The sequence below is a fragment of the Eschscholzia californica genome, unplaced genomic scaffold (assembly GCF_041429995.1).
Source record: "Eschscholzia californica isolate CP2 unplaced genomic scaffold, dmEscCali1.0.p SCAF_3, whole genome shotgun sequence".
NCBI lineage: Eukaryota > Viridiplantae > Streptophyta > Magnoliopsida > Ranunculales > Papaveraceae > Eschscholzia > Eschscholzia californica.
In genome coordinates, this window is record NW_028238420.1 from 60,636,352 (window position 1) to 60,655,184 (window position 18,833).

General features: G+C 36.4%; 4 protein-coding genes across 5 annotated transcripts; 3 read left to right on the plus strand and 1 right to left on the minus strand.

The window, feature by feature from the left end:
- The first annotated feature begins 2,392 nt into the window (after positions 1-2,392).
- Positions 2,393-7,175, plus strand: LOC147552735 (RING/U-box superfamily protein). Of its 2 annotated transcripts, XR_015237232.1 has the most exons (10): positions 2,410-2,728; positions 2,833-3,109; positions 3,211-3,312; positions 3,416-3,498; positions 3,596-3,712; positions 4,815-4,917; positions 5,013-5,731; positions 5,890-6,132; positions 6,196-6,486; positions 6,592-7,175. XR_015237232.1 is itself a non-coding variant. In XM_086667466.1 (9 exons), exons 1-9 carry the CDS (start codon positions 2,598-2,600, stop codon positions 6,706-6,708), a joined length of 1,827 nt encoding a protein of 608 aa, XP_086523592.1. In that variant the 5' UTR covers positions 2,393-2,597; the 3' UTR covers positions 6,709-7,175. The 2 variants fall into 2 exon arrangements, 1 of the variants encoding a protein (XP_086523592.1); XM_086667466.1 differs by lacking the exon at positions 5,890-6,132 and having other exon boundaries at positions 2,393-2,728; positions 5,013-5,703; positions 6,281-6,486.
- Positions 7,176-7,935: 760 nt separating this feature from the next.
- Positions 7,936-11,241, plus strand: SPO11-2 (sporulation 11-2). Its single transcript, XM_086666971.1, has 11 exons — positions 7,936-8,124; positions 8,195-8,278; positions 8,466-8,595; positions 8,680-8,817; positions 8,903-8,991; positions 9,178-9,306; positions 9,381-9,475; positions 10,292-10,354; positions 10,441-10,517; positions 10,751-10,878; positions 10,998-11,241. Exons 1-11 carry the CDS (start codon positions 8,047-8,049, stop codon positions 11,130-11,132), a joined length of 1,146 nt encoding a protein of 381 aa, XP_086523097.1. The 5' UTR covers positions 7,936-8,046; the 3' UTR covers positions 11,133-11,241.
- LOC147552737 (D111/G-patch domain-containing protein) lies at positions 11,110-14,922 on the minus strand. Its single transcript, XM_086666972.1, has 11 exons — positions 14,707-14,922; positions 14,449-14,533; positions 14,256-14,332; positions 14,127-14,151; positions 13,964-14,054; positions 13,801-13,867; positions 13,577-13,676; positions 12,415-12,575; positions 11,926-12,162; positions 11,738-11,854; positions 11,110-11,453 (listed from the first exon to the last, which is right to left on the minus strand). Exons 1-11 carry the CDS (start codon positions 14,782-14,784, stop codon positions 11,397-11,399), a joined length of 1,095 nt encoding a protein of 364 aa, XP_086523098.1. The 5' UTR covers positions 14,785-14,922; the 3' UTR covers positions 11,110-11,396.
- Positions 14,923-15,900: 978 nt separating this feature from the next.
- ISPF (isoprenoid F) lies at positions 15,901-18,435 on the plus strand. The gene is made up of 3 exons (XM_086666974.1): positions 15,901-16,333; positions 16,413-16,543; positions 17,973-18,435. Exons 1-3 carry the CDS (start codon positions 15,985-15,987, stop codon positions 18,204-18,206), a joined length of 714 nt encoding a protein of 237 aa, XP_086523100.1. The 5' UTR covers positions 15,901-15,984; the 3' UTR covers positions 18,207-18,435.
- The last annotated feature ends 398 nt before the right edge of the window (positions 18,436-18,833 follow it).

Consider the following 18,833-nt stretch of genomic DNA (forward strand, 5'->3'; position numbering starts at 1 on the left):
CTACAGTATCTCTCTCACAAAGATACAAAAGATTAAATGTTGATTCTCTGTTTCTCTACTAATCTCTCTCTTTCTCTCTCTCTTTTCTTTCTCTCACTAAAAGAAATTACAGGAGAAAATGATAATAGATGATAAAAATCAAAACTGATCTCTGTTCTCTCTAAACACTACTGTTAAAATCTTGTTCTTCCCTTCTCTCTCTAAAATAATTTCATTAATGCCCAGAGTATAAGAAGAACGACCCCCAAAACCGAGATGAGTTTCATTCCTCTGTCTCTGTTCTCTAAATAGCCGAATCATCTCTCTGTCCTTCCAGAGAATATATCTTTCTTTCCTTTTCTCAAATCCCAGAATCAATCTTTGTTAGAGATAATAGAATCTCTTTCCTTTCCAAAACAAATCTTCCTGCATCTCTGTTCTTTGCAATCGGGTATTCTCAAAAAATATAGAGAATAACATTAGCAGCCCAAAGAGAAGATAATTCTCCTCTGTCTCTCTCTACTTCCTGTTATATACAATCAAATGAGAAAAATTCCAACCGACCCACTCCTTCAATCTCTCTTCAATCTCCTTCCAATATAGCATAAGATCTCCATTAATACATCTCTGCTTTCCTTTTCTGTAGAAATATGATCTCTAGCTCACATGATTTTTCTCTGTTCCTCTTTCCATGTTCACATTATCTTTTCTCTATCTATCACATGTTCCTAAAGATAGAAAAGATAAAGAGATTTTGAATTATATTCCCTTATATTTATATAAATCTAAAGAAGGGAATTAATTAGAGAGTCATGGGCACCCATCACGTGAATGTTGCTAGGTTGACAAAATTTTGCTACACCCTAGGCACATCAAGATTCGATAAGGTGGACGTCCATCCGTTGGATATATCCATGCCGTTCCATGTATCCTTCGAATTGACGCTTGGCTGCTAAAGAATATAATGAGATGCACTGAATAATATTTTAATGGAATTCTAGAATGCCTCTCACTATGCCCGAATTAGTACCGCCAGCTCCTATCACCGTCCACAAGCTCTGCTAGGCACCCGCCACATGTCCTTATTTGTCTTCTATCAACGAACTTTGACTACGACTTCGACCTAATCTAGTTTTCTCACTGGGACTCCAATTTGACTTCCGTTTTCACCCACTGGCTCGTCTTGGATTATTCTTCTCACCCGATCATCAACATTTACCAAATTACCAGAATATCCAAATGACCAAATTGCCCTTTTGTGCGTCTTTATCTCATGTTTCACACTAAGCCCTGTAAAGATACCTGAAACAGAAAAACAAAGCAATTTATCATAGTAACGGCTCGAATTGGACTAACTGACCTAAATTAAGAGATTCAGATGAGGCATTTTCATGACTCATCACTCATCCAAAACATAAACATATCTGAATATGTTTACATGCAAAAAGAAATTGGCTCATCCAAAATGAAAACATATCTGAATTTGTTGACAAATGAAAAGTGTTTCCGAAATTACCTGATTTGCCTTAGATGAAGCAGATGTCAAAGTTGGATTTTTAGTGATTTTCTTTGATAGCGTAAAAACTTCTGCATAATTAGAAATGTTGATTACATATCAATGAATGTAAAAAACAAATCAACCATGATAAAAAAATCATTCTTAAATGTAAAGAAGAAAAAAAAACATGTGTTCCAAACACTAAGAATCTTCAATAGAATCCTAAATATCAATCTGTAAAATATGTTGTTTCCACTAAATATAGAACATAAAACCCTAGATTTTTCACCTAAAAATCAATCTATCAAATATATATTGTTTCCACTAAATATAGAACATAAAATCCAAGATATTTCCCAAACAAAACCCTAAAAGTGTTCAAACAGATTGCACTTTTTCACCCTAAATATAAAGAAGAAAAAAACCCTGGATTTTTCACCCTAAAAATCAATCTATCATATTGTTTCTACTAAATATAGAACATAAAATCCATGATTTTTCTCAAACAAAACCCTAAAAGTGTTCAATCGGTCGAGAAATGCTAAGAGATTCGGTCGAGAAACGCTAAGAGATCTTCCAAAATGGGTTTTGGTTTTTTGGAAGGTTTAAACTGTTCAGAGAAAGTAAAGAGAAAAACTAGGAGTGGTAATGGTTTTTGGGAAACTGTTGAGTGAGAAGTTGGAAAGGTTGGGTTGTTTTTTTAAGAAAGTTTAGGAAGAGAGAGAAACTTTTTCAGTCACATCTCAAAATCATTAATTTTGGGCGGGAAAAGGGGAAAGGATATAGGTGTTACTTTATTGTGTAACAAAGGGTAATCTTGTACTTTCGCAGAGTGGGTCTTTTTCTCATTAATATTTAAGACTGGGCCTGATCCTCTCTTGAGTCCCATGTTTTGGGCTTAATAATAACCGGCCCAAAAAAAAACACAAATTAAGAGTGAAAATGGATCCCATGTACTAGCATTTGTCTCGTCATTCTCCCGCTAAGGCGTGATTTCTCAAAAAGAATAGCGCCAAATTTGTTTTTCACTTTGCCGCTGAAACGGCTTTCTCTACCTATGTAAAAACATTTCTCTCTCTCAATCTGACAAAGAGAGAGAAAGAGAGATCCTTGTTCCAAGATGAGTAGTGGCGGAGATGGTGAAAATGAATTTGCTAAGACGATTTGCACAATTTGCTATGAAGATCTTAAACCCCTAGTTGAAGATCTTCAAGCTATATCCATTTGCGGTCACGTATTTCACGAGCTCTGGTTCTATTTCTCTCTCTCTCTAAAACACTTTCTCTCTCTATTAGATTCAATGTTTTTTCAATTAACCTATTATTGTTTCTCGTGTTCTTTGTTTTTTTTTGTAGTCTTCAACAATGGTTAGAATACTGTAACACGAAGAAAAGTACTTGTCCTGTTTGTAAGCAGAAATGTTGTCAAGATAATGTCAATCGCCTTTATTTCCAATCAATTGGTGATCCGAACGAACTGATTGCTTCTCAGAAATCATCGAAAAGATCAGGCGAAGAAGATGAAAACCCTATTTTGTTGAGAAGGGAGATAACTAAGTTAGAAGGGAAACTTTCAGGACTTGGTTCGTCTTTTGAGCGGCAACAAAATGAGTTGAAATTGCTAAATGAAGAGGTACTTGATTTCCAAGCCAATAAAAATGATACCTTTCTCTATCTATATAGCTATTTAGCTTTTTATCTCTCTTAGGGTTTTTATTGGGGTTTCTGTTACAGCTTCATATCTGCAAGGAGGAAGCCAAGAAAGAAGCAGTTTCCAAGAATGAAGCTTTGCAACAGATATCAGTAATTCGTAATGTGTTAAAAGCAAGATCTGAGGTTTGATAATTTTATGACTTTTTCCTATAAATGCACATTAAATTGAGAAAAAAGTAATCTTTTTAATACATAATTGGTTATTTTTGTTTGATTTCTGCTTTAGGATCTCGTTCGAACAGAAAATGAGTGTTCAAAGCTTCAACAAAGAAATCTAGCATTAGCAAAAGAGCTAGCTGCACTCAAATTGTAAGGGATAGGGGAAAATATTTGATTGGGTTTTCATTTCTTTAAATTAGCTTGTTAGTTTTTCAACTAATTGACAATTGGGGATGGTATAATGCAGGGTTTCAGATACGAACTTGGACGAAGAGGAGGTTTTGAAGCTTGCTTCATTTGGTCATTGCAATAACAACAAAGATACGATTGACATTTTGAAAAAATCACTAGTCCTCCGTAACAAGTATGCATCTTATAATTGCTTATTTTTTTCAAGTTATGAACGAAATCACTTATTTGGTCATTAGATTTGAACCGACTGTCTTTTTTAATTAATTCGAGGTTTATCCCCCCAAACATACATCTATACATGTTGTGATATAACCTGTTAGATCATGGAAATGGTAGTTATGATAATGAATGTTCAGCATGGGCTCGGTTAAATGACATGTTGTAATCGATAAGTCAATTTTGTGCCTCTTTGGTATATATTAAAGACGATTAAATAGGTTATATGAGTTCACCTCTTGTTATACTCACTCACGTGTACTGTTTTCATTCTAGAGTGCTTGAATTTTTAGAATTGATTATTGTTAGCATGTTATAAGAGTCCTGAGTCCACAATTTCTGTAAGCCGTGTTTCTAACCTAGCGCAGAGGAATATCTTGAGATGTTTGCCAAATCCTTCTTGTCCCACCTGCCTTTCCGTTTCTTTGCTAGCCCTAATTCAAACAGTTCAAAGTCTGGTCCTGCATAGAATTTTGGTTATTCCCTATGCAGGGGTGGTCCTCATTTGTTCCTAGGCGTCCCATATTTCACAGTGCGCAATTCAGAGTATATGTACCTGATTCCTAGCAATGTATGGAGTATCAAATTCTGCAGCCTATGAGAAAGGGATTAATGGAGTTGATTATGGTCCAAATTATCAATTTTTCTTGGCAGGCAACAAATAGTGATATGGGTATGGTCCATCTGTATGTTTCAGCGAAAGAGCATCTTTTCACAATAAATAAACTATATGCAAATAGATATTTTCGTTCTTGGTTGCTAATGTATCTCTAAATGGTAACTATTGTTGAAATAAGCACCGAGAGGACACCCATAAAAGTAGGTTTCAGACATTTCCAAGCTGTGTATACAGTCTTCATCTGAAACAGACATGCTTTTTAGTTTCAACTAACTTTATGTGTACGTTTTGTGCATATGTTTCAAGACATGAAACCAGTTATAATGTATTCTACTGGCATTGAAGTTATGCGGGGTCCTTTCCATTTGGTTACAAACTTGCTATTGAATTTAAGTAAAAGCAGCTGTTATTTATCTTTGTAAGGGTGAGTTATCTGCAGGAGTTACAAAGAATTGATGGCCCAATGCAATCTTCTAGGAAGAGGGGAGACCCGTTCTGTTAAAAAGCTTGAGAAGGCTAAAGAAAAGATGAAAAAGTTGAAGGTATGTAGACCCTTCGAAGTCTTTAAATACATCTTATATGCCTTTCAATGCCCCTTGAAATTATAAAACATATTCTGTTTTACTACCTCCATCAGGCAAGAGTGCAGGAGCTGGAGATGGCTCTAGAAGTAAAGGATAACGAAGTGTTAAGAGCTCTTAAAGCTTCGAAGAAAAGATCTCATGAAGAAGTTGATATAAATGATGTCAAGGGGATCCCTAGTTCTCCCCGTATCAACAAACCTATATCAGAAGATCCAGTGGAGCAACCTGCTGAACCCTTCAGAACATCAACTCAATTTAATGGTTTGAGTAATCACCCATCCCGCTTTAGAAAAACCACCACCTCTAACTTCGATAAGGATTTGGGTGTAATTGATGTTGATACAGGGAGAAACCTCAACTCCGTAAACACCCAAAACATGAAAGAACTTTACCCACCTCTGTCTTTACACTCTTCTCCTTCTCTGAAGCCTCAAACAATTTCCAGTACTAGAGAGGATCTAAATCTTCGAAAGTTCAGCTTTTTACAGTCAATGTCAGCATTTAACACCAAAACTGAAGATCCCGTGCGTGAAAAAATCAGTAGTGTCGGTTTCACAGGGTCAAGCAGTGGTGCTCGAACCGGCATCAGTAATACTTCTGCCGATGCTATGGACGAAGACGTGATAGAGATTCACCAGCCAAGCTCAGATGAAGATGTAGTGATTCTTGACAAGAGTACAGAGGATCCACCTGTGCGGGACATTAGAAAAGAAGCTTCTTCTCTTGTTCCACCTTCTACCTCAGGTTACTTTTTTTACATTCAATTTTGGTAGTTAAAAGACAGTTCTCTGATTATAGTTTGATAATGAGTTAGTTAAACATTACACCACAATAGACTGGTCTGATGGCTGATAGTTTTCAGGTGGCAACCAAATATTAGTGATATAAATCTATATAACAGGGTCATTGGTACACAGCTATCAATATTAGGCACTGATACATGGTATCAGATATTTTGTGGAAGTATGCACATATTATTTTCTTGGTTATACGCTCATTACCTTTTACTTGCAAGTTATTTTTTGTGGGTCAACTATTGTAACCTTATACAGAGATTTCTTTAACGATTGAACCTAGACTCCAAATACAAGATGAACATTTAAGGGTTGAAGTTATACTCACTGACGTGACTGCAAGTCTCTGGCAAGAATATCCCGTTATCCGAGTTTTTGAGTATATGACAAGACTTTAGACTGCAAGTATTCATACTACACAGAAATATATATTTGTAGAAAGTTATGCTTACACAGTAATCTTTCTTACGGAAACTTCAATGTATTATTATTTTTTTTAGTTTCTTAGTTGGGTCTCAAATTTGCAGGTGATCAATGTTTTGCTGGCGGATTTATTGGGCCTGATGGAACAAACAGATACTTAGGGAAATGGTGCAAGCGAACTCAGACAAAAACTTCTGTATCAACATCACCAGCAATGCAGGGATTGAATTCAAGTAATGGGGATTTAATTGCTGTTGGGGCCGATGGAAGAGGTGGTACAGTTAAAGTCTTGAAATCCCAAAACTTATCGGTGAGTTATAACTATAATTGTAGACTTTATTGTTCTTTTGTCACTCCTATTCCACAAGTGAGACTCAAAGAGAAGACGTTTATGGTTGCTTTTTTTCCTTTGCAGGATACTAAGGTGAGTTCAGTTATTTCAAAGAGATCTGTAGGCAAACAAAGTGGTCAACAGTCTCAGGGATCCTTGCAAATAGAACACTTTTTCGCGAAAGCAAATCGATCAAAATGATGTCAATAGGTTGGACTGCCAAATTTTGAAGTGGACTGCTATTCCGAAGGTGAACGATAAGTTCATCTTTTCATTTCTCCTTCGATCATATACAATCTCAAGACTCAAGAGACTAGATCAATTATCTTCAGTATGACAAAGGTCTGGTTAGCTTCTATTGTTCCTATGCATATATAGGTCATAATGTTCCTATGCTATCACGGTTTTGTATGTAAACTGGGCTCCCATGGATTCCTCAGCTCAAAACGCACCAGCAATGTCTAAAGGCAAGTGTGTTACCTACAATCCAGATTTTTGACACTTTACTAGACAACGGGGGATATTAGATATGCATTTTGCAACATACAGCAAAGTCGGGCTGTTCGTATCTCTGATCATTTCAATTATGGGCAAAGAAGTTTGTTCTTGAATCTTTCTTTATGTATGTAGATTGTTTGTTTCATGTATTAATCTAATCCTAATTCACACATTGAGCCTTAGACATGGGAGATACTATATGACTGGTAACAAATGTTGGTATCAAAAGGAATTGGTGTTGATGGCTATCGAAGTTGTAACCAATATATGGTTTTCTCATTAGTCATATCACCATGACGATCCGATGGTTGACGTCCTCTCAGTATTGTCCCAATTGTTGACACATAAGCCCAAGCCCAAAGGGTACGAGACAATGAGATGTTTTTTTTCCTGCCGTAAGGTCTCACACGACCACCTAAATGGCAGTAACATCCTTGAGTGTTGGTGTTGTGCTTAGAGTCCAGCCTCTGGATGCGTTTGTAAGTAACACAGCTTCCAGTTAACTTTGACGCACCTATGGAACTGTTTCAGTCCAGTTGATGGGGCAAAATCGTTCCAAAACTTGTTTTTCGCTCCATGTTGGTGCCAGACTAGATAAATTTGGTGGACTTTAAGGACGGATTATTTAAGTTTGCAGTATTAATGTTGCCTACCAATAGTGTTTAACATTACAAGACCACCGGTCTTGACCCTGCCACATCCTACAAAATCGGACATTATTTTTCAACAATTACCTTCATAATTGATGGAAGTCAACTTTTTACCAGAGTGATATCCGGCCTGGGTAATATCTCGTTCGAATTCGAGCAGGGGTATATGGCGGGGCACAGGAACATTTTTCTACTGTTTAAACCAGACTCAGGACTTGAGATTGCCACAGGGGGTTGAAGTTTGAAAAGTGCCAACTACGCCCCTCCAGAGAAGAGCTCTGGAGTGTAGCTCCAGAAAACTTAGCGACTTCACAAATATATTTGAATTTATTTTTTAATTTCCCGCGCTTCATTATTTCTTGTTCTTCTTCTTCTTCTGTTCGTGAAAAGAATGGCAGATCTCTGTCAATCCTCCTTGTTTCACTCAGATCAGCATCTCTGCTATGCTGATATTCTTCCACCTTCAGAGGTTCTCTCTTTTTCTCTCCCTCTCTAACTCTCTTCCTCTTTCTCTCTCTAACTCTAGTAAACAACTACAGGTTCGAGCAAGAATTGAAGTAGCAGTCCTGAATTTCCTCAAGATATTAAATTCTCCAGATCCAGCAATCACCGATCTTCCTCTGGTTATAAAACATAATTCGTTCTTTATTAACTCATACCTTCAAATTCCACTTTTAGTTTTTAAGATCAATTCATCATTCATAATCTTAGAAAATTTAACCTAATACTTGAATTTCAACCTCTTTTATTTTAACAGATCTATCTACGAATTCTGTATATACTGATGTAATTTCCTTGGAACAAAAACAGATCAGTAGAACGTCTAGTAATAGTCGAATCAGCCGTGGATTGTTAACTGATGTTTCGTCAATCTTTCTCTCTCATTCTTTCTGTGTTAGATCTCTAATGAGACCTAATGCTGCTAAGGCTTTCATCAGAGGCAAGTGAAATACCATCTTCTTCTTCTTTAGAATTTCTTTACGTTAGAAGTCGATCTGATTGAATTAGGTTTTTTTTCGGGAAGTGTGGAAAGTCATGGAAATTTGCTTTCAGTTAATGGTGAAAGAAAAGAAAGTCACACAGAGAGAACTCTTCTATAAACTGCTTTGTGATTCACCAGATTATTTCACTTCTCAGTTACAAGTTAACCGAACCATCCAAGGTATATATAGTACTATTTCGTTATTAGTCCCTTTATCCTCATTTCACATAATTTTAGTTGAATTTTTCGAAATAAACTTTTGCAGATGTCATTGCTCTGCTTCGTTGTAGTCGTTACAGTCTCGGAATCATGGCTTCAAGCCGAGGAGCTGTTGTTGGACGACTGATGATTCAGGTCTGTGAACTCTATGATTCGACTAATAGGATACGTGTGCGAATTTAACATCGGCGTGTCTCTAATGGCTTTGAGCTTCCGAGCAAGTTGTTCTTGACATATTAGTGCTTGATTCCTGTGTTCATTTCCACAAACTATATATATTACTATATAGTATGTAAACTTCTGTTTTGAACTGAACTGAAGGAACCAAAGCAAGAAACTGTGGACTGTTCTATGTGTGGGTCTTCAGGGCACGCAGTTACCGGGGATTTGAATCTGCTAGAGAATATGATTTTACAATCAGATGCTAGATACATTATTGTAGTCGAAAAGGTATACAACTCAAGTTTTTATGAAGAAGGATCCATTTATATATATTCTCCTTTCTAATCACAGAAGTTCTGCAGCATGCTATATTCCAGAGACTTGCCGAAGACTGCATATTCAACCAGATACCAAGCATACTTATAACTGCAAAAGGATACCCAGACATTGCAACGAGGTAATCAAAATTCACAATTAGCATTTTCGCTTGCTTTGGCTTGCTTCTATCTCCCTTTTTGCCTGCCCTGGGAACTCAATTTCAGAAACTTTGGGCTATGTTGAAAAAGTCGGCAAGGGGGACTAGTCGGCGGACTTGGGACTAGGCATAGTCGCTAGTAGTCGTATTTACACGGGACTAGTCGTAGAATATAAATATATAATTATATATAGGTATAAATATAAGTATTTGGTCTTAATGAAGTATAAACACTAAAAATTCATCCGTAAGAAGCACACATATAATTATCAACAAGTTCTACAACATTAATGAAGTATAAAACACTAACAACTAACATTTATTTGAGTTTATAGAGAAAAAGAGTAGAATATGGGTTGTAAAAAGAAATAGTAAAAAAGATTGAGAAGATAGAGAAACTTGGAATCTTGTTTGGAGAGGAAGAAAACTTCAAAATTACTTCAATCTGGTTATAATGATATTTGGAGGGGAGAGGAAGGGTGAAAAGCCGAATGAGCAAATCCTAAACCACCTTTGTCGATTTGAGCAAAAGAAAAAAAGGCTCCGCTAAATAATCCCGACTGGCCCGACTAGTCGACTCGGTCCTAGTCGGACCAAGTCGGGGATTCACTCGGAATTCCACGGGACTAGGGTTTTGGCTCCTAGTCGAGTCGGCAAGATGGGGACTGAGGAGTAGTCGGGGTGTACTCGGGGATTAATCCCGACTTTTTCTTCATAGACTTTGGGATTCACTGATCTTTCTAGCTATTTGATAGTAAGGCTTTGTTTGTAATCATTGTGTTTCATGATGGATAATAGGTTTCTCCTGCATCGCCTCAGCCGAGGATTTCCTAACCTGCCAATCTTAGCACTCGTAGACTGGTGATACACGCAGAAGACCTCTTATACTGTTTCTGGAGTTCACTACTTATTGTGTCATCTTACTTTGTTATGTTGAACTTTTCAAGGAATCCAGCAGGGTTAGCTATTCTATGTACTTATAAGTTTGGAAGCATAGGAATGGGTTTGGAAGCATATCGGTATGGTAAGTTTCCTACCACCCACTCTTTACACTCTGATTAAGGTGTAATTTGAATAGGGAGTGCTCTGATTTTCTAGTCGTATAAAACCAACATGTGATGGTCAGAGTTCTCTCCTGAGTACTCCGCAGAGACTTCGCATGGTCTCTAACCCAACCTCCTGACCCAGGATCCGTAGGCCCAACTATTCAAGTCAACTGAAAATGAAGTGAACTTCAATATTTACCTTATTTTTCAGCTTGCAATGTTAAATGGCTGGGTATAAGAGCAAATGATCTACAACTCATTCCAGAAGAATCATTCGTTCCGTTGAAGCCACGAGATCTCCAAATAGCTAAAAGCTTGATGTCCTGTGAGATGTTGCAGGTACTTAATACCATCACACCAATACAGATTCAATGGCTTCATTGCTTCTTTCCACTATTATCCAATACAGATTCCGGCCTCAACTTGCCTTTAAGTGAACATTCTCTGAGTTTATGCAGGAATCTTACAGAGAGGAGTTAACAATGATGGTTCAGAGCTGTCAAAGAGCAGAAATTGAATCCCTCTATTTCAATGGTTACGATTTTTTGGGGAAATATATTGCAAAGAAAATTGTTCAAGCTGATTATATATAAATAGAACTGAGGCATTCTTGTATATTACCTTGGAATGAACCAGAATGGTCTTCATCACAAGGTTAGTACTACAATTCAATACAAAATATAACACAACCCTTAAAACCAATCTCTAGATACTTCAAGAAAATTTTAATCTCTAGATCAAATTACTTGGAATAATGTAGAATAGAGTGAATGCCTCTTTTCTTTCTATAAATCTGAAATGATCGACAAAATCGTTACACTAACTCTCAGTCTTGCTACAAAATCTCAAATATATCTTTAATGTGAGAGACCCACTTTCTTGCCTTCTACATTAAATTTCTTGTTGCCTTGGAGCTGCATTCACAAAACAAGGTAATCTCTGTCAGAATGACAAAATAATGTCATATGAATCACATTATGGATACATGTTCAACTGCAAAATGCAAAATCTATTGCATTTCCTTTTTCCAACTGAAAATGCAACATTTCTCAAAAAAAAGAAAATGAAAATGCAACATTTGCCTATTTATCGATCACAATATGATATGCTCCGAGGCAGGAAGTTGCTATGCATGCCCTGATTTTTTACAGGTGTTGAGGAAAATCTCTTTTTCAGAAAAAGGTCCAAAGAATCATACCTTGCGTTTCAAGTATGTGAGAGCCTCACGGTTTGAAGAGAAGCTGGAAAAGATCGAAGGAGATTTTGCCTCGATGAGCAATTTAAGCTGTTTCAGCTTCATCGACTCGTTAGGAGCCTGCAATATGTAGTAAGTTAGTAGGTTCATCAATCTTCAACTTCAAAAACTTGTATGTTTTGAGTAAGCACCTGAAGAAGTAGCTTTTTACAAAGCTTTTTCAACTTCACTTTTGATTCATCGTTTTGTTCCTTCATCTTAATCACCTCATTCTGTTCTTGTTTGATTGGACTGACATCATCAGAATCAGATTCTTCCTCCTCATCTTCACTGTCACTGAAAGACTTCTTCTTTCCCTTCCAATCACAGCCAGCGATCTTTTTCGACCCCTTAATACCCAGTCCTTGCTTTCCAGTTGTTGATTTATCCTACATGATAAAATACCACGCCTTCAGGAAGGTAAGTAATATCAATCCTGAAGTAGAGAGAGAGAGAGAGAGAGAGATGTCTGCACGTGCCCCTCACATGCGGAACTCTAAAGCTTTAGAATGTACGGAAGGGTAGATGGGTTTTCCACTAAATGGGATGGAAACGTAAAACAAACGAATAAAATGGAGGGCGAAAAGACGTAGATGATCAATTGATGTAGAGACTTCTTCAATGAAAGGAATTAACAGTACCTGAACAAGTTTGTAAAGATTTTCCTGATCATCTTCATGAAATGCAGTCCTTTTATCTGATCCTTTTGAGGATTTCTTTGCTCTAGATTGTGCTCCAAGAAATCCCCCAGAAATAAATCCGTATTTCTTACCCCACCATTCTACATCTTTATCCGACTTTTCTGTGATAATATAGCAGGCATTACAAGTCAGAATGATAATGCTAACTTCTAGGTATCTTCTTTACTAATTAACTGCTCAGAATGAAACTATGGGAGCTTTCAAAGTCGATGTTAGCTAAGCAGTTGGAACGGGACCGTCTTGCCCCTGATCATGATCAATGTAACAAGATCGGTTTGAGGTCACCCTTTAAGTACGTATATAACATTATCTACAACTTATACATGCAATATATATAAAATTTACTCGGAGAATCGACATGAATTGGCTCGGTCTATCCGATCCACGAGTTACTCTAGTGGGTCAGGCGATTGCTGATTAGAAGAACTACAACCATCTTTTCATTTCTTGTTCTTTTTATGATCAGTAAATAGGCCATCTACGGATTCAATGTTTTTTAGTACATAATTTACATTGACCTAACCTAATTAGCGACATAAACAAAATTCATATTTCACGTTTTACTAAAAATACCCAGTTCAGAATCCACCAATAGAGCACAGATACTCCATGTTAATACTTTTGGCCATGTCGGATACGGATATTTGTCACATACTACTGGTCACCTCAATGGGTGTAATGTAATATTTTGCATGAGTGCATGTTGTCTGTACTTGTAAAAATCATGTTAGGTCACAAAACCTTTCTTTAGGTTAATTTTATTGTGTATTATCTAGGAATGTTAATCCTAAAGTAAAAATTTGAAAATACAAACGTAACCTAATCTCTGACACAAAAAAACTCATTTGGTACTTTTTAGCGTGTTGCATCTGATATGTCATACCTATGCCGAATACCGATATATGAAGTTACGAACATGGACACATGGAACATAACAATCTAGCATATGTTCAACTACTAATAACAAGATAAAAACAACTTCCCATATACTACATTTGTGTAAACTCCAACTAAAGGCAAGATGACAAAATAAAGTAAAAATATCAGGGGAGAAAAAAAAAAGAACTGTATTTATGTTGACTTATTCGATTATTCTAAATACCTTCTTCAATGCAAATGGGTGATTCAATTGTCTCTATAATCTCCATATCGCCAGCTTCGTCAAGTTCTGGTTGCACATCCTCCTCCTTGACCTTTTTGACCTGACAAAACCGTACTTGGGATTGTCAGAGAAAAAAGGAGAATACAGTCTATATTTTTTCTTAAATAACTTAAAATATAAAGATTGGCATCTTTTTTTTATATATATTAGATCTCGAAACTTACAAGAATACCCTCAAGATCCTTCGCAGAATATCCCTTCACAAGCTTCCCTCTTTCTCTCTTCTGATATCTAAACAAAAACTCGAATGAACAAAAATATAAAACAATACATATCAAGCAAAAAATGTGTACCAAAATAATAAAGAAAACATATATATTTGTCAACCTTCCTTGAGGACGAGTACTCTTAACAGGTTCTTTGACATCTTTCGACACATCTTTCTCGACTTTTACCGGAGAATCATCTTTTTCATTATCTGTGAGTTACACAATATCCTTGTCAAATCATTCAACCATTACAAAGTTCATTCTAGGTTTTCTATAATTACCTTCTTCGATATGTTCGGCTGCTTGCTGTCAATTACAAACACATAAAACACACCAAATGAGTTTCCGTAAAATCACATAGAATTGAGTCACATTTCTTGTACTAGGTATAAAAATGAATGAAACTTTACCACTTTCAATTTCTTCAGTATATTATCAAATTGTGTAGTGTCAAATGCCCAATTGTTAACTTTGTCCAAACCAACTCCTATCAAATAATCAAGAAATCATATCATAAATTAAGCAAACTCTAAGCTTTTCATAAAGCAAATAACACACACAAAATGTTAACTTTCAAAAGAAATCTAGAGAGAGAGAATGAACCATTAGTATCCTGTTTAACTTTAACTCTGACATGACCCTTAATTCCTTGCTTGTCTTTTCCAAGCCCTTCACCTTCTTCCCAACCCTAAAAATTATTCTTGTTTTTTATCAGAAGACTTGTAGTATAAGAATCAAGAAATCAAATTTATATATGGGGTTCAGATTTCGAGGTGGATTCAAATATAAACCCTAAAAGTTACTTAGTGTTGATGGTAGTTTCCCAAAAGATAAATGTAGAGAGAGGGAGAGAAGATTGACCATTTGCTTCATGAGTCGGAAAGCGGCAGACTGTCTGGCGATGCCGACGTAACATACGGGAGCTTCAGGTGCCGCCATGGCTTCTTCTCCTTCCGATTACGATTACTCCCTCTCTGACTGTTCGCTTTTGTTGGAGAGAGAGAGAGAGAGGGGTTTCCGAGAGGGAGGAGAGAGAAAGAGGGGGGTAACAAGGGTTTACGAAGCTAATAAGTAGTAATGTTACGGAACTAACTACAACCGTCAGATGTACCGTAGAAAGGGATTAATTCCGTTTAGACCCACATATCTGGCCAACTAACTATTTCGACCCCTACAATTGTCTAATATGTCGTTTTCATCCTCTAGCTAACAATTCTTTTATGAGTTAATTTTTTTTATTTCCAAATTCACCCTTCAATTAGTTGGAAAGAAAATTTATTGTCTCCTTTCGTATGTTTTCGTTCTTCGAACTTCAACTAATTGAATTTTTTCTTAAATATATAAGGTTTGAATTTACTTCCCACATATCCTTTCGGAAAATTAGGGAGAAGATTGCACAGTGGGAAGGGGATTAAGTGGAAGAGGAATCAACTCCTTCGGAGATGGGAACGTTCCTCGACACAACGTAAGTGATCCGTTCTCTTCCTACTTTCTTTTATGCCTCAAAGCGCCCACCAAAAAAAAAGAACATTAAAAAATCAATTTTTTCTTGGAGGAGGCAAAATAATATTACGAGCGACCCAGTGACCAAAATAACATGTTGATCACATCTGGCGACAGAAACACAAGCAATGTTCACATTTACAGAGCAAGATGGAAGTAACCCTCATCCTAATTGATCCGAAGATCTTATGGTAATCATTTTGCCATGTCAGGTTGCATGCGTGTAATTTTTTTTTTTCAATTTATTTACGGGTACTTTGTGGATTTTTATGGCCATTTTTATACTCCCTCTCCCTCCTAATTTAACAAGTTCTCTCTAAAGTCTTTCAAAAAAAAAAAAAAAAAAGTTCTCTCTAAAGTCTATACTCCAATTTTTTTTTTAATGGAAGTCCCAACTCTGAATTTGGTTTGAAATGTCCATGTGAGGAGTAGCATTTGTCTAACTGTCCTCATCATTTCAACGTGGCAACTGATGTGGCCAATGACGTGGTAATTAGCCACGTCATGTGGTAAGCAAGTCGGTAACAATTTCGTGATACTATGCTAATAATCAATCAGCATTTTCTTGCCTAATCCCTGTAAATTGCCCACCTCTCTCTCTCTTTATTGTCCAAAGAAGTAGAAGAAGAAGCTTCAATGGTGATAATGGCCTCTCCCATCCTCCCCTCCACCATATTTCCCGCCAAATCAACTTTTAATTCATTTCCCTCTTTCCCTCCTCTCTCTTCTTCTTCTTCTTCTTCTTTGAATCTCATCTCACTTTCTTCTACTCGACCATCTCTACGAAGTCTCTCTCTAAAAGCTTCTTCAACTACCACCACATCAATTGAAGTAGAGAGAGAAAACCCCACAAAGAATTCAGTAAAATCTTTGCCTTTTCGAATCGGTCATGGTTTTGATCTTCATAGATTAGAACCTGGGTACCCTTTAATTATTGGTGGTATTAATATTCCTCATGATAAAGGATGTGAAGCTCATTCTGATGGTAACAACTAGGGTTTACTTTTGTGTAAAGAGAATTTCTTTGATGGGTAATTCTGTTAATGTTCTTTTTGTTATTGCAGGGGATGTTTTGCTTCACTGTGTTGTTGATGCAATTTTGGGTGCATTAGGGCTTCCAGATATTGGGCAAATTTTTCCTGATTCTGATCCTAAATGGAAAGGTGCTGATTCTTCAGTTTTCATCAAGGAAGCGGTCAGTTCTCTTCCAATCAATTTAGGGTTCTTTTATTGCTTTCGTGAGTATTTAGTTTAAGTATTTGAATTTTGATTCCAATGAAACTAAAGAGTTAGTGAATTTTAAATTAACCATTAGAATTCAATTTTGCTTATTAGGTTAGATTTTGTGACAAATCTCACATAATTTTGAGTTTTCAGTTTCAATGTATGAACTATCAATTACTAGTAGTGTTTGCTTGATAAAACGATTAACAAAATGTCTATAGACAAATTGGAGCCTGTTTTTCGGTACAATTTGATCAGATAGGTAATACATTCGTTTCTTTAGAACTTGTATGCGATAGGTATTTCCATTAAGTGAGAATTAGATTCTTTCACATGTACAAAATTATGCATTATCCTTGTATATGGTGTTCTTTTCCTGTTAGAATACGTTTCGTCTATTTGAGAGTTAGAAAAAGTAAGTACTCCAGGTCAGCAAATAGGTTACCATAAGACATGATTGCGTTCCGTGATTGATTTCCACATCATGGTGATATCCTCAGTCCTCATCCCTACGACAATTCTGGCTATGTTTTTAATTAGTTAAAAAAACTTCTGAATTTGAACTCGTGAAGTGATGACCAGTGTGCATTGTTGTTAGGTTCTATCGAAATTGAAAAAGAGGGTAAAAAGGATAGAGAAGTTGCTTGACAAATCAGCAGTTAGGTATGAGCTCAGTCATAGAATGGTTGGTAAATAGTCTTGGTTGGTAAATACTTTTCCTGTGTATTTCAAGGTAAACAGAATTAGATGACCTATTATTTCCCTCAATTGGAAGCTGAAATAAGAGATCTGTTGTTTTGTCGTTGTTACGGACTCTTCAAGGAATTAAATCCGTGACGCAACTTCGTTAGCAGAATGAGTTTATAGATATAGGAAGTTGTTTGAAAATGTCCTTCCTACTTTTGGTGCTTGTTTGTTTAATTAGAGTTTTCATTCTTGGCCATTGTTGGGATAACATAGGTAAAGTAACCTATGTTTTTCAAGGAATGGAAGAGTAAGGCAACTTTAATTACGTCAAAGTCTTTTTTTTTTCATTTCTTCTATTTTTTCTCCTATATGTCTACTTTGTAGTGTATGAAAGGCATTTATGTAAGCAACAATGCCCATAATAGAAGTCGGTAACTAGAAGTCTTCTCTTTCGTCCTGACTAATCTATAAGAGGTGGTTTTTGGTCCTTATTTCCACTAAATATAATAAGTTGTAAGTCTCGAGTACTTGTTAGTGGCAACTAAGTGTCTGACGTTTCCTTCTCATTCTGTACTTCTTACAATGTCTTTTCTTTTTTGAGAATTTAATTATCTGCTAAAGTTTGTCGCTTGAAATATGTGATTAGCGTTTATATTATTTGTTATTTGTAGTTTGATGTCAACCTGAGTATCTGTTATCCGGTTCATTTTCAGGTGAGGCTAATGCATGAAGCTGGTTACGAGATTGGAAACTTAGATGCAACCTTGATATTACAAAGGCCAAAAGTGAGCCCACACAAGGAGACCATCAGGGCCAATTTGGCCGACTTACTAGGTGCTGATCTTTCTGTTGTCAATCTTAAGGCGAAAACTCATGAGAAGGTTGATAGCCTTGGAGAGAATAGAAGTATTGCAGCTCATACCGTGGTTCTGCTGATGAGGAAGTAAAAGAGAGAGAGGGAGAGGCGCTGGATCTCTTTCGGAGCTCGATCTCGACTGTAGAACTTGTAAGAACTTTACTGTCATTGTTTAGGGCAACTAGTGGTTTGCCATGGTTGAGGTTAAATCTGTATTTCATGCATTTGCTGGTATAGAAATATGTATTAAAAGAATTGGAGAATTTGTACTTATATCTAAATTGAATAGTAATAAAATATCTGAAAATTCTCTATTCCAACCAGTAATTGTATTTTAGATATAATGCACAGATTGAATAGCTCAGAATCACATAAAAAGTCATACAATTTTCTCCATGTAAAAGAAAGAAAGAAATCAAACTGACGGAGCACGAGATTTTCTGAGTCTGATTCATTTGAATTTAGTTCATCCGTGGATATAAGAGGAATACACCGGAGTTAAACATCTAGCTGTCGCGGTTGAATCCAACCTTTGAGTTAGATAAGGTTGATAGCCTTATAGAAACCAAGTATCGCAACTTTCTCGGTTTTAGCTGTTAGATAATCGTTATAACGCCTCACCTAATATCATGAATAAACATCTTAATATATTTACTTTTTAACTTCATAGCTCTAAAGATCTAACAAAACATCTGAAAGATATGGATTAAAATTAGTG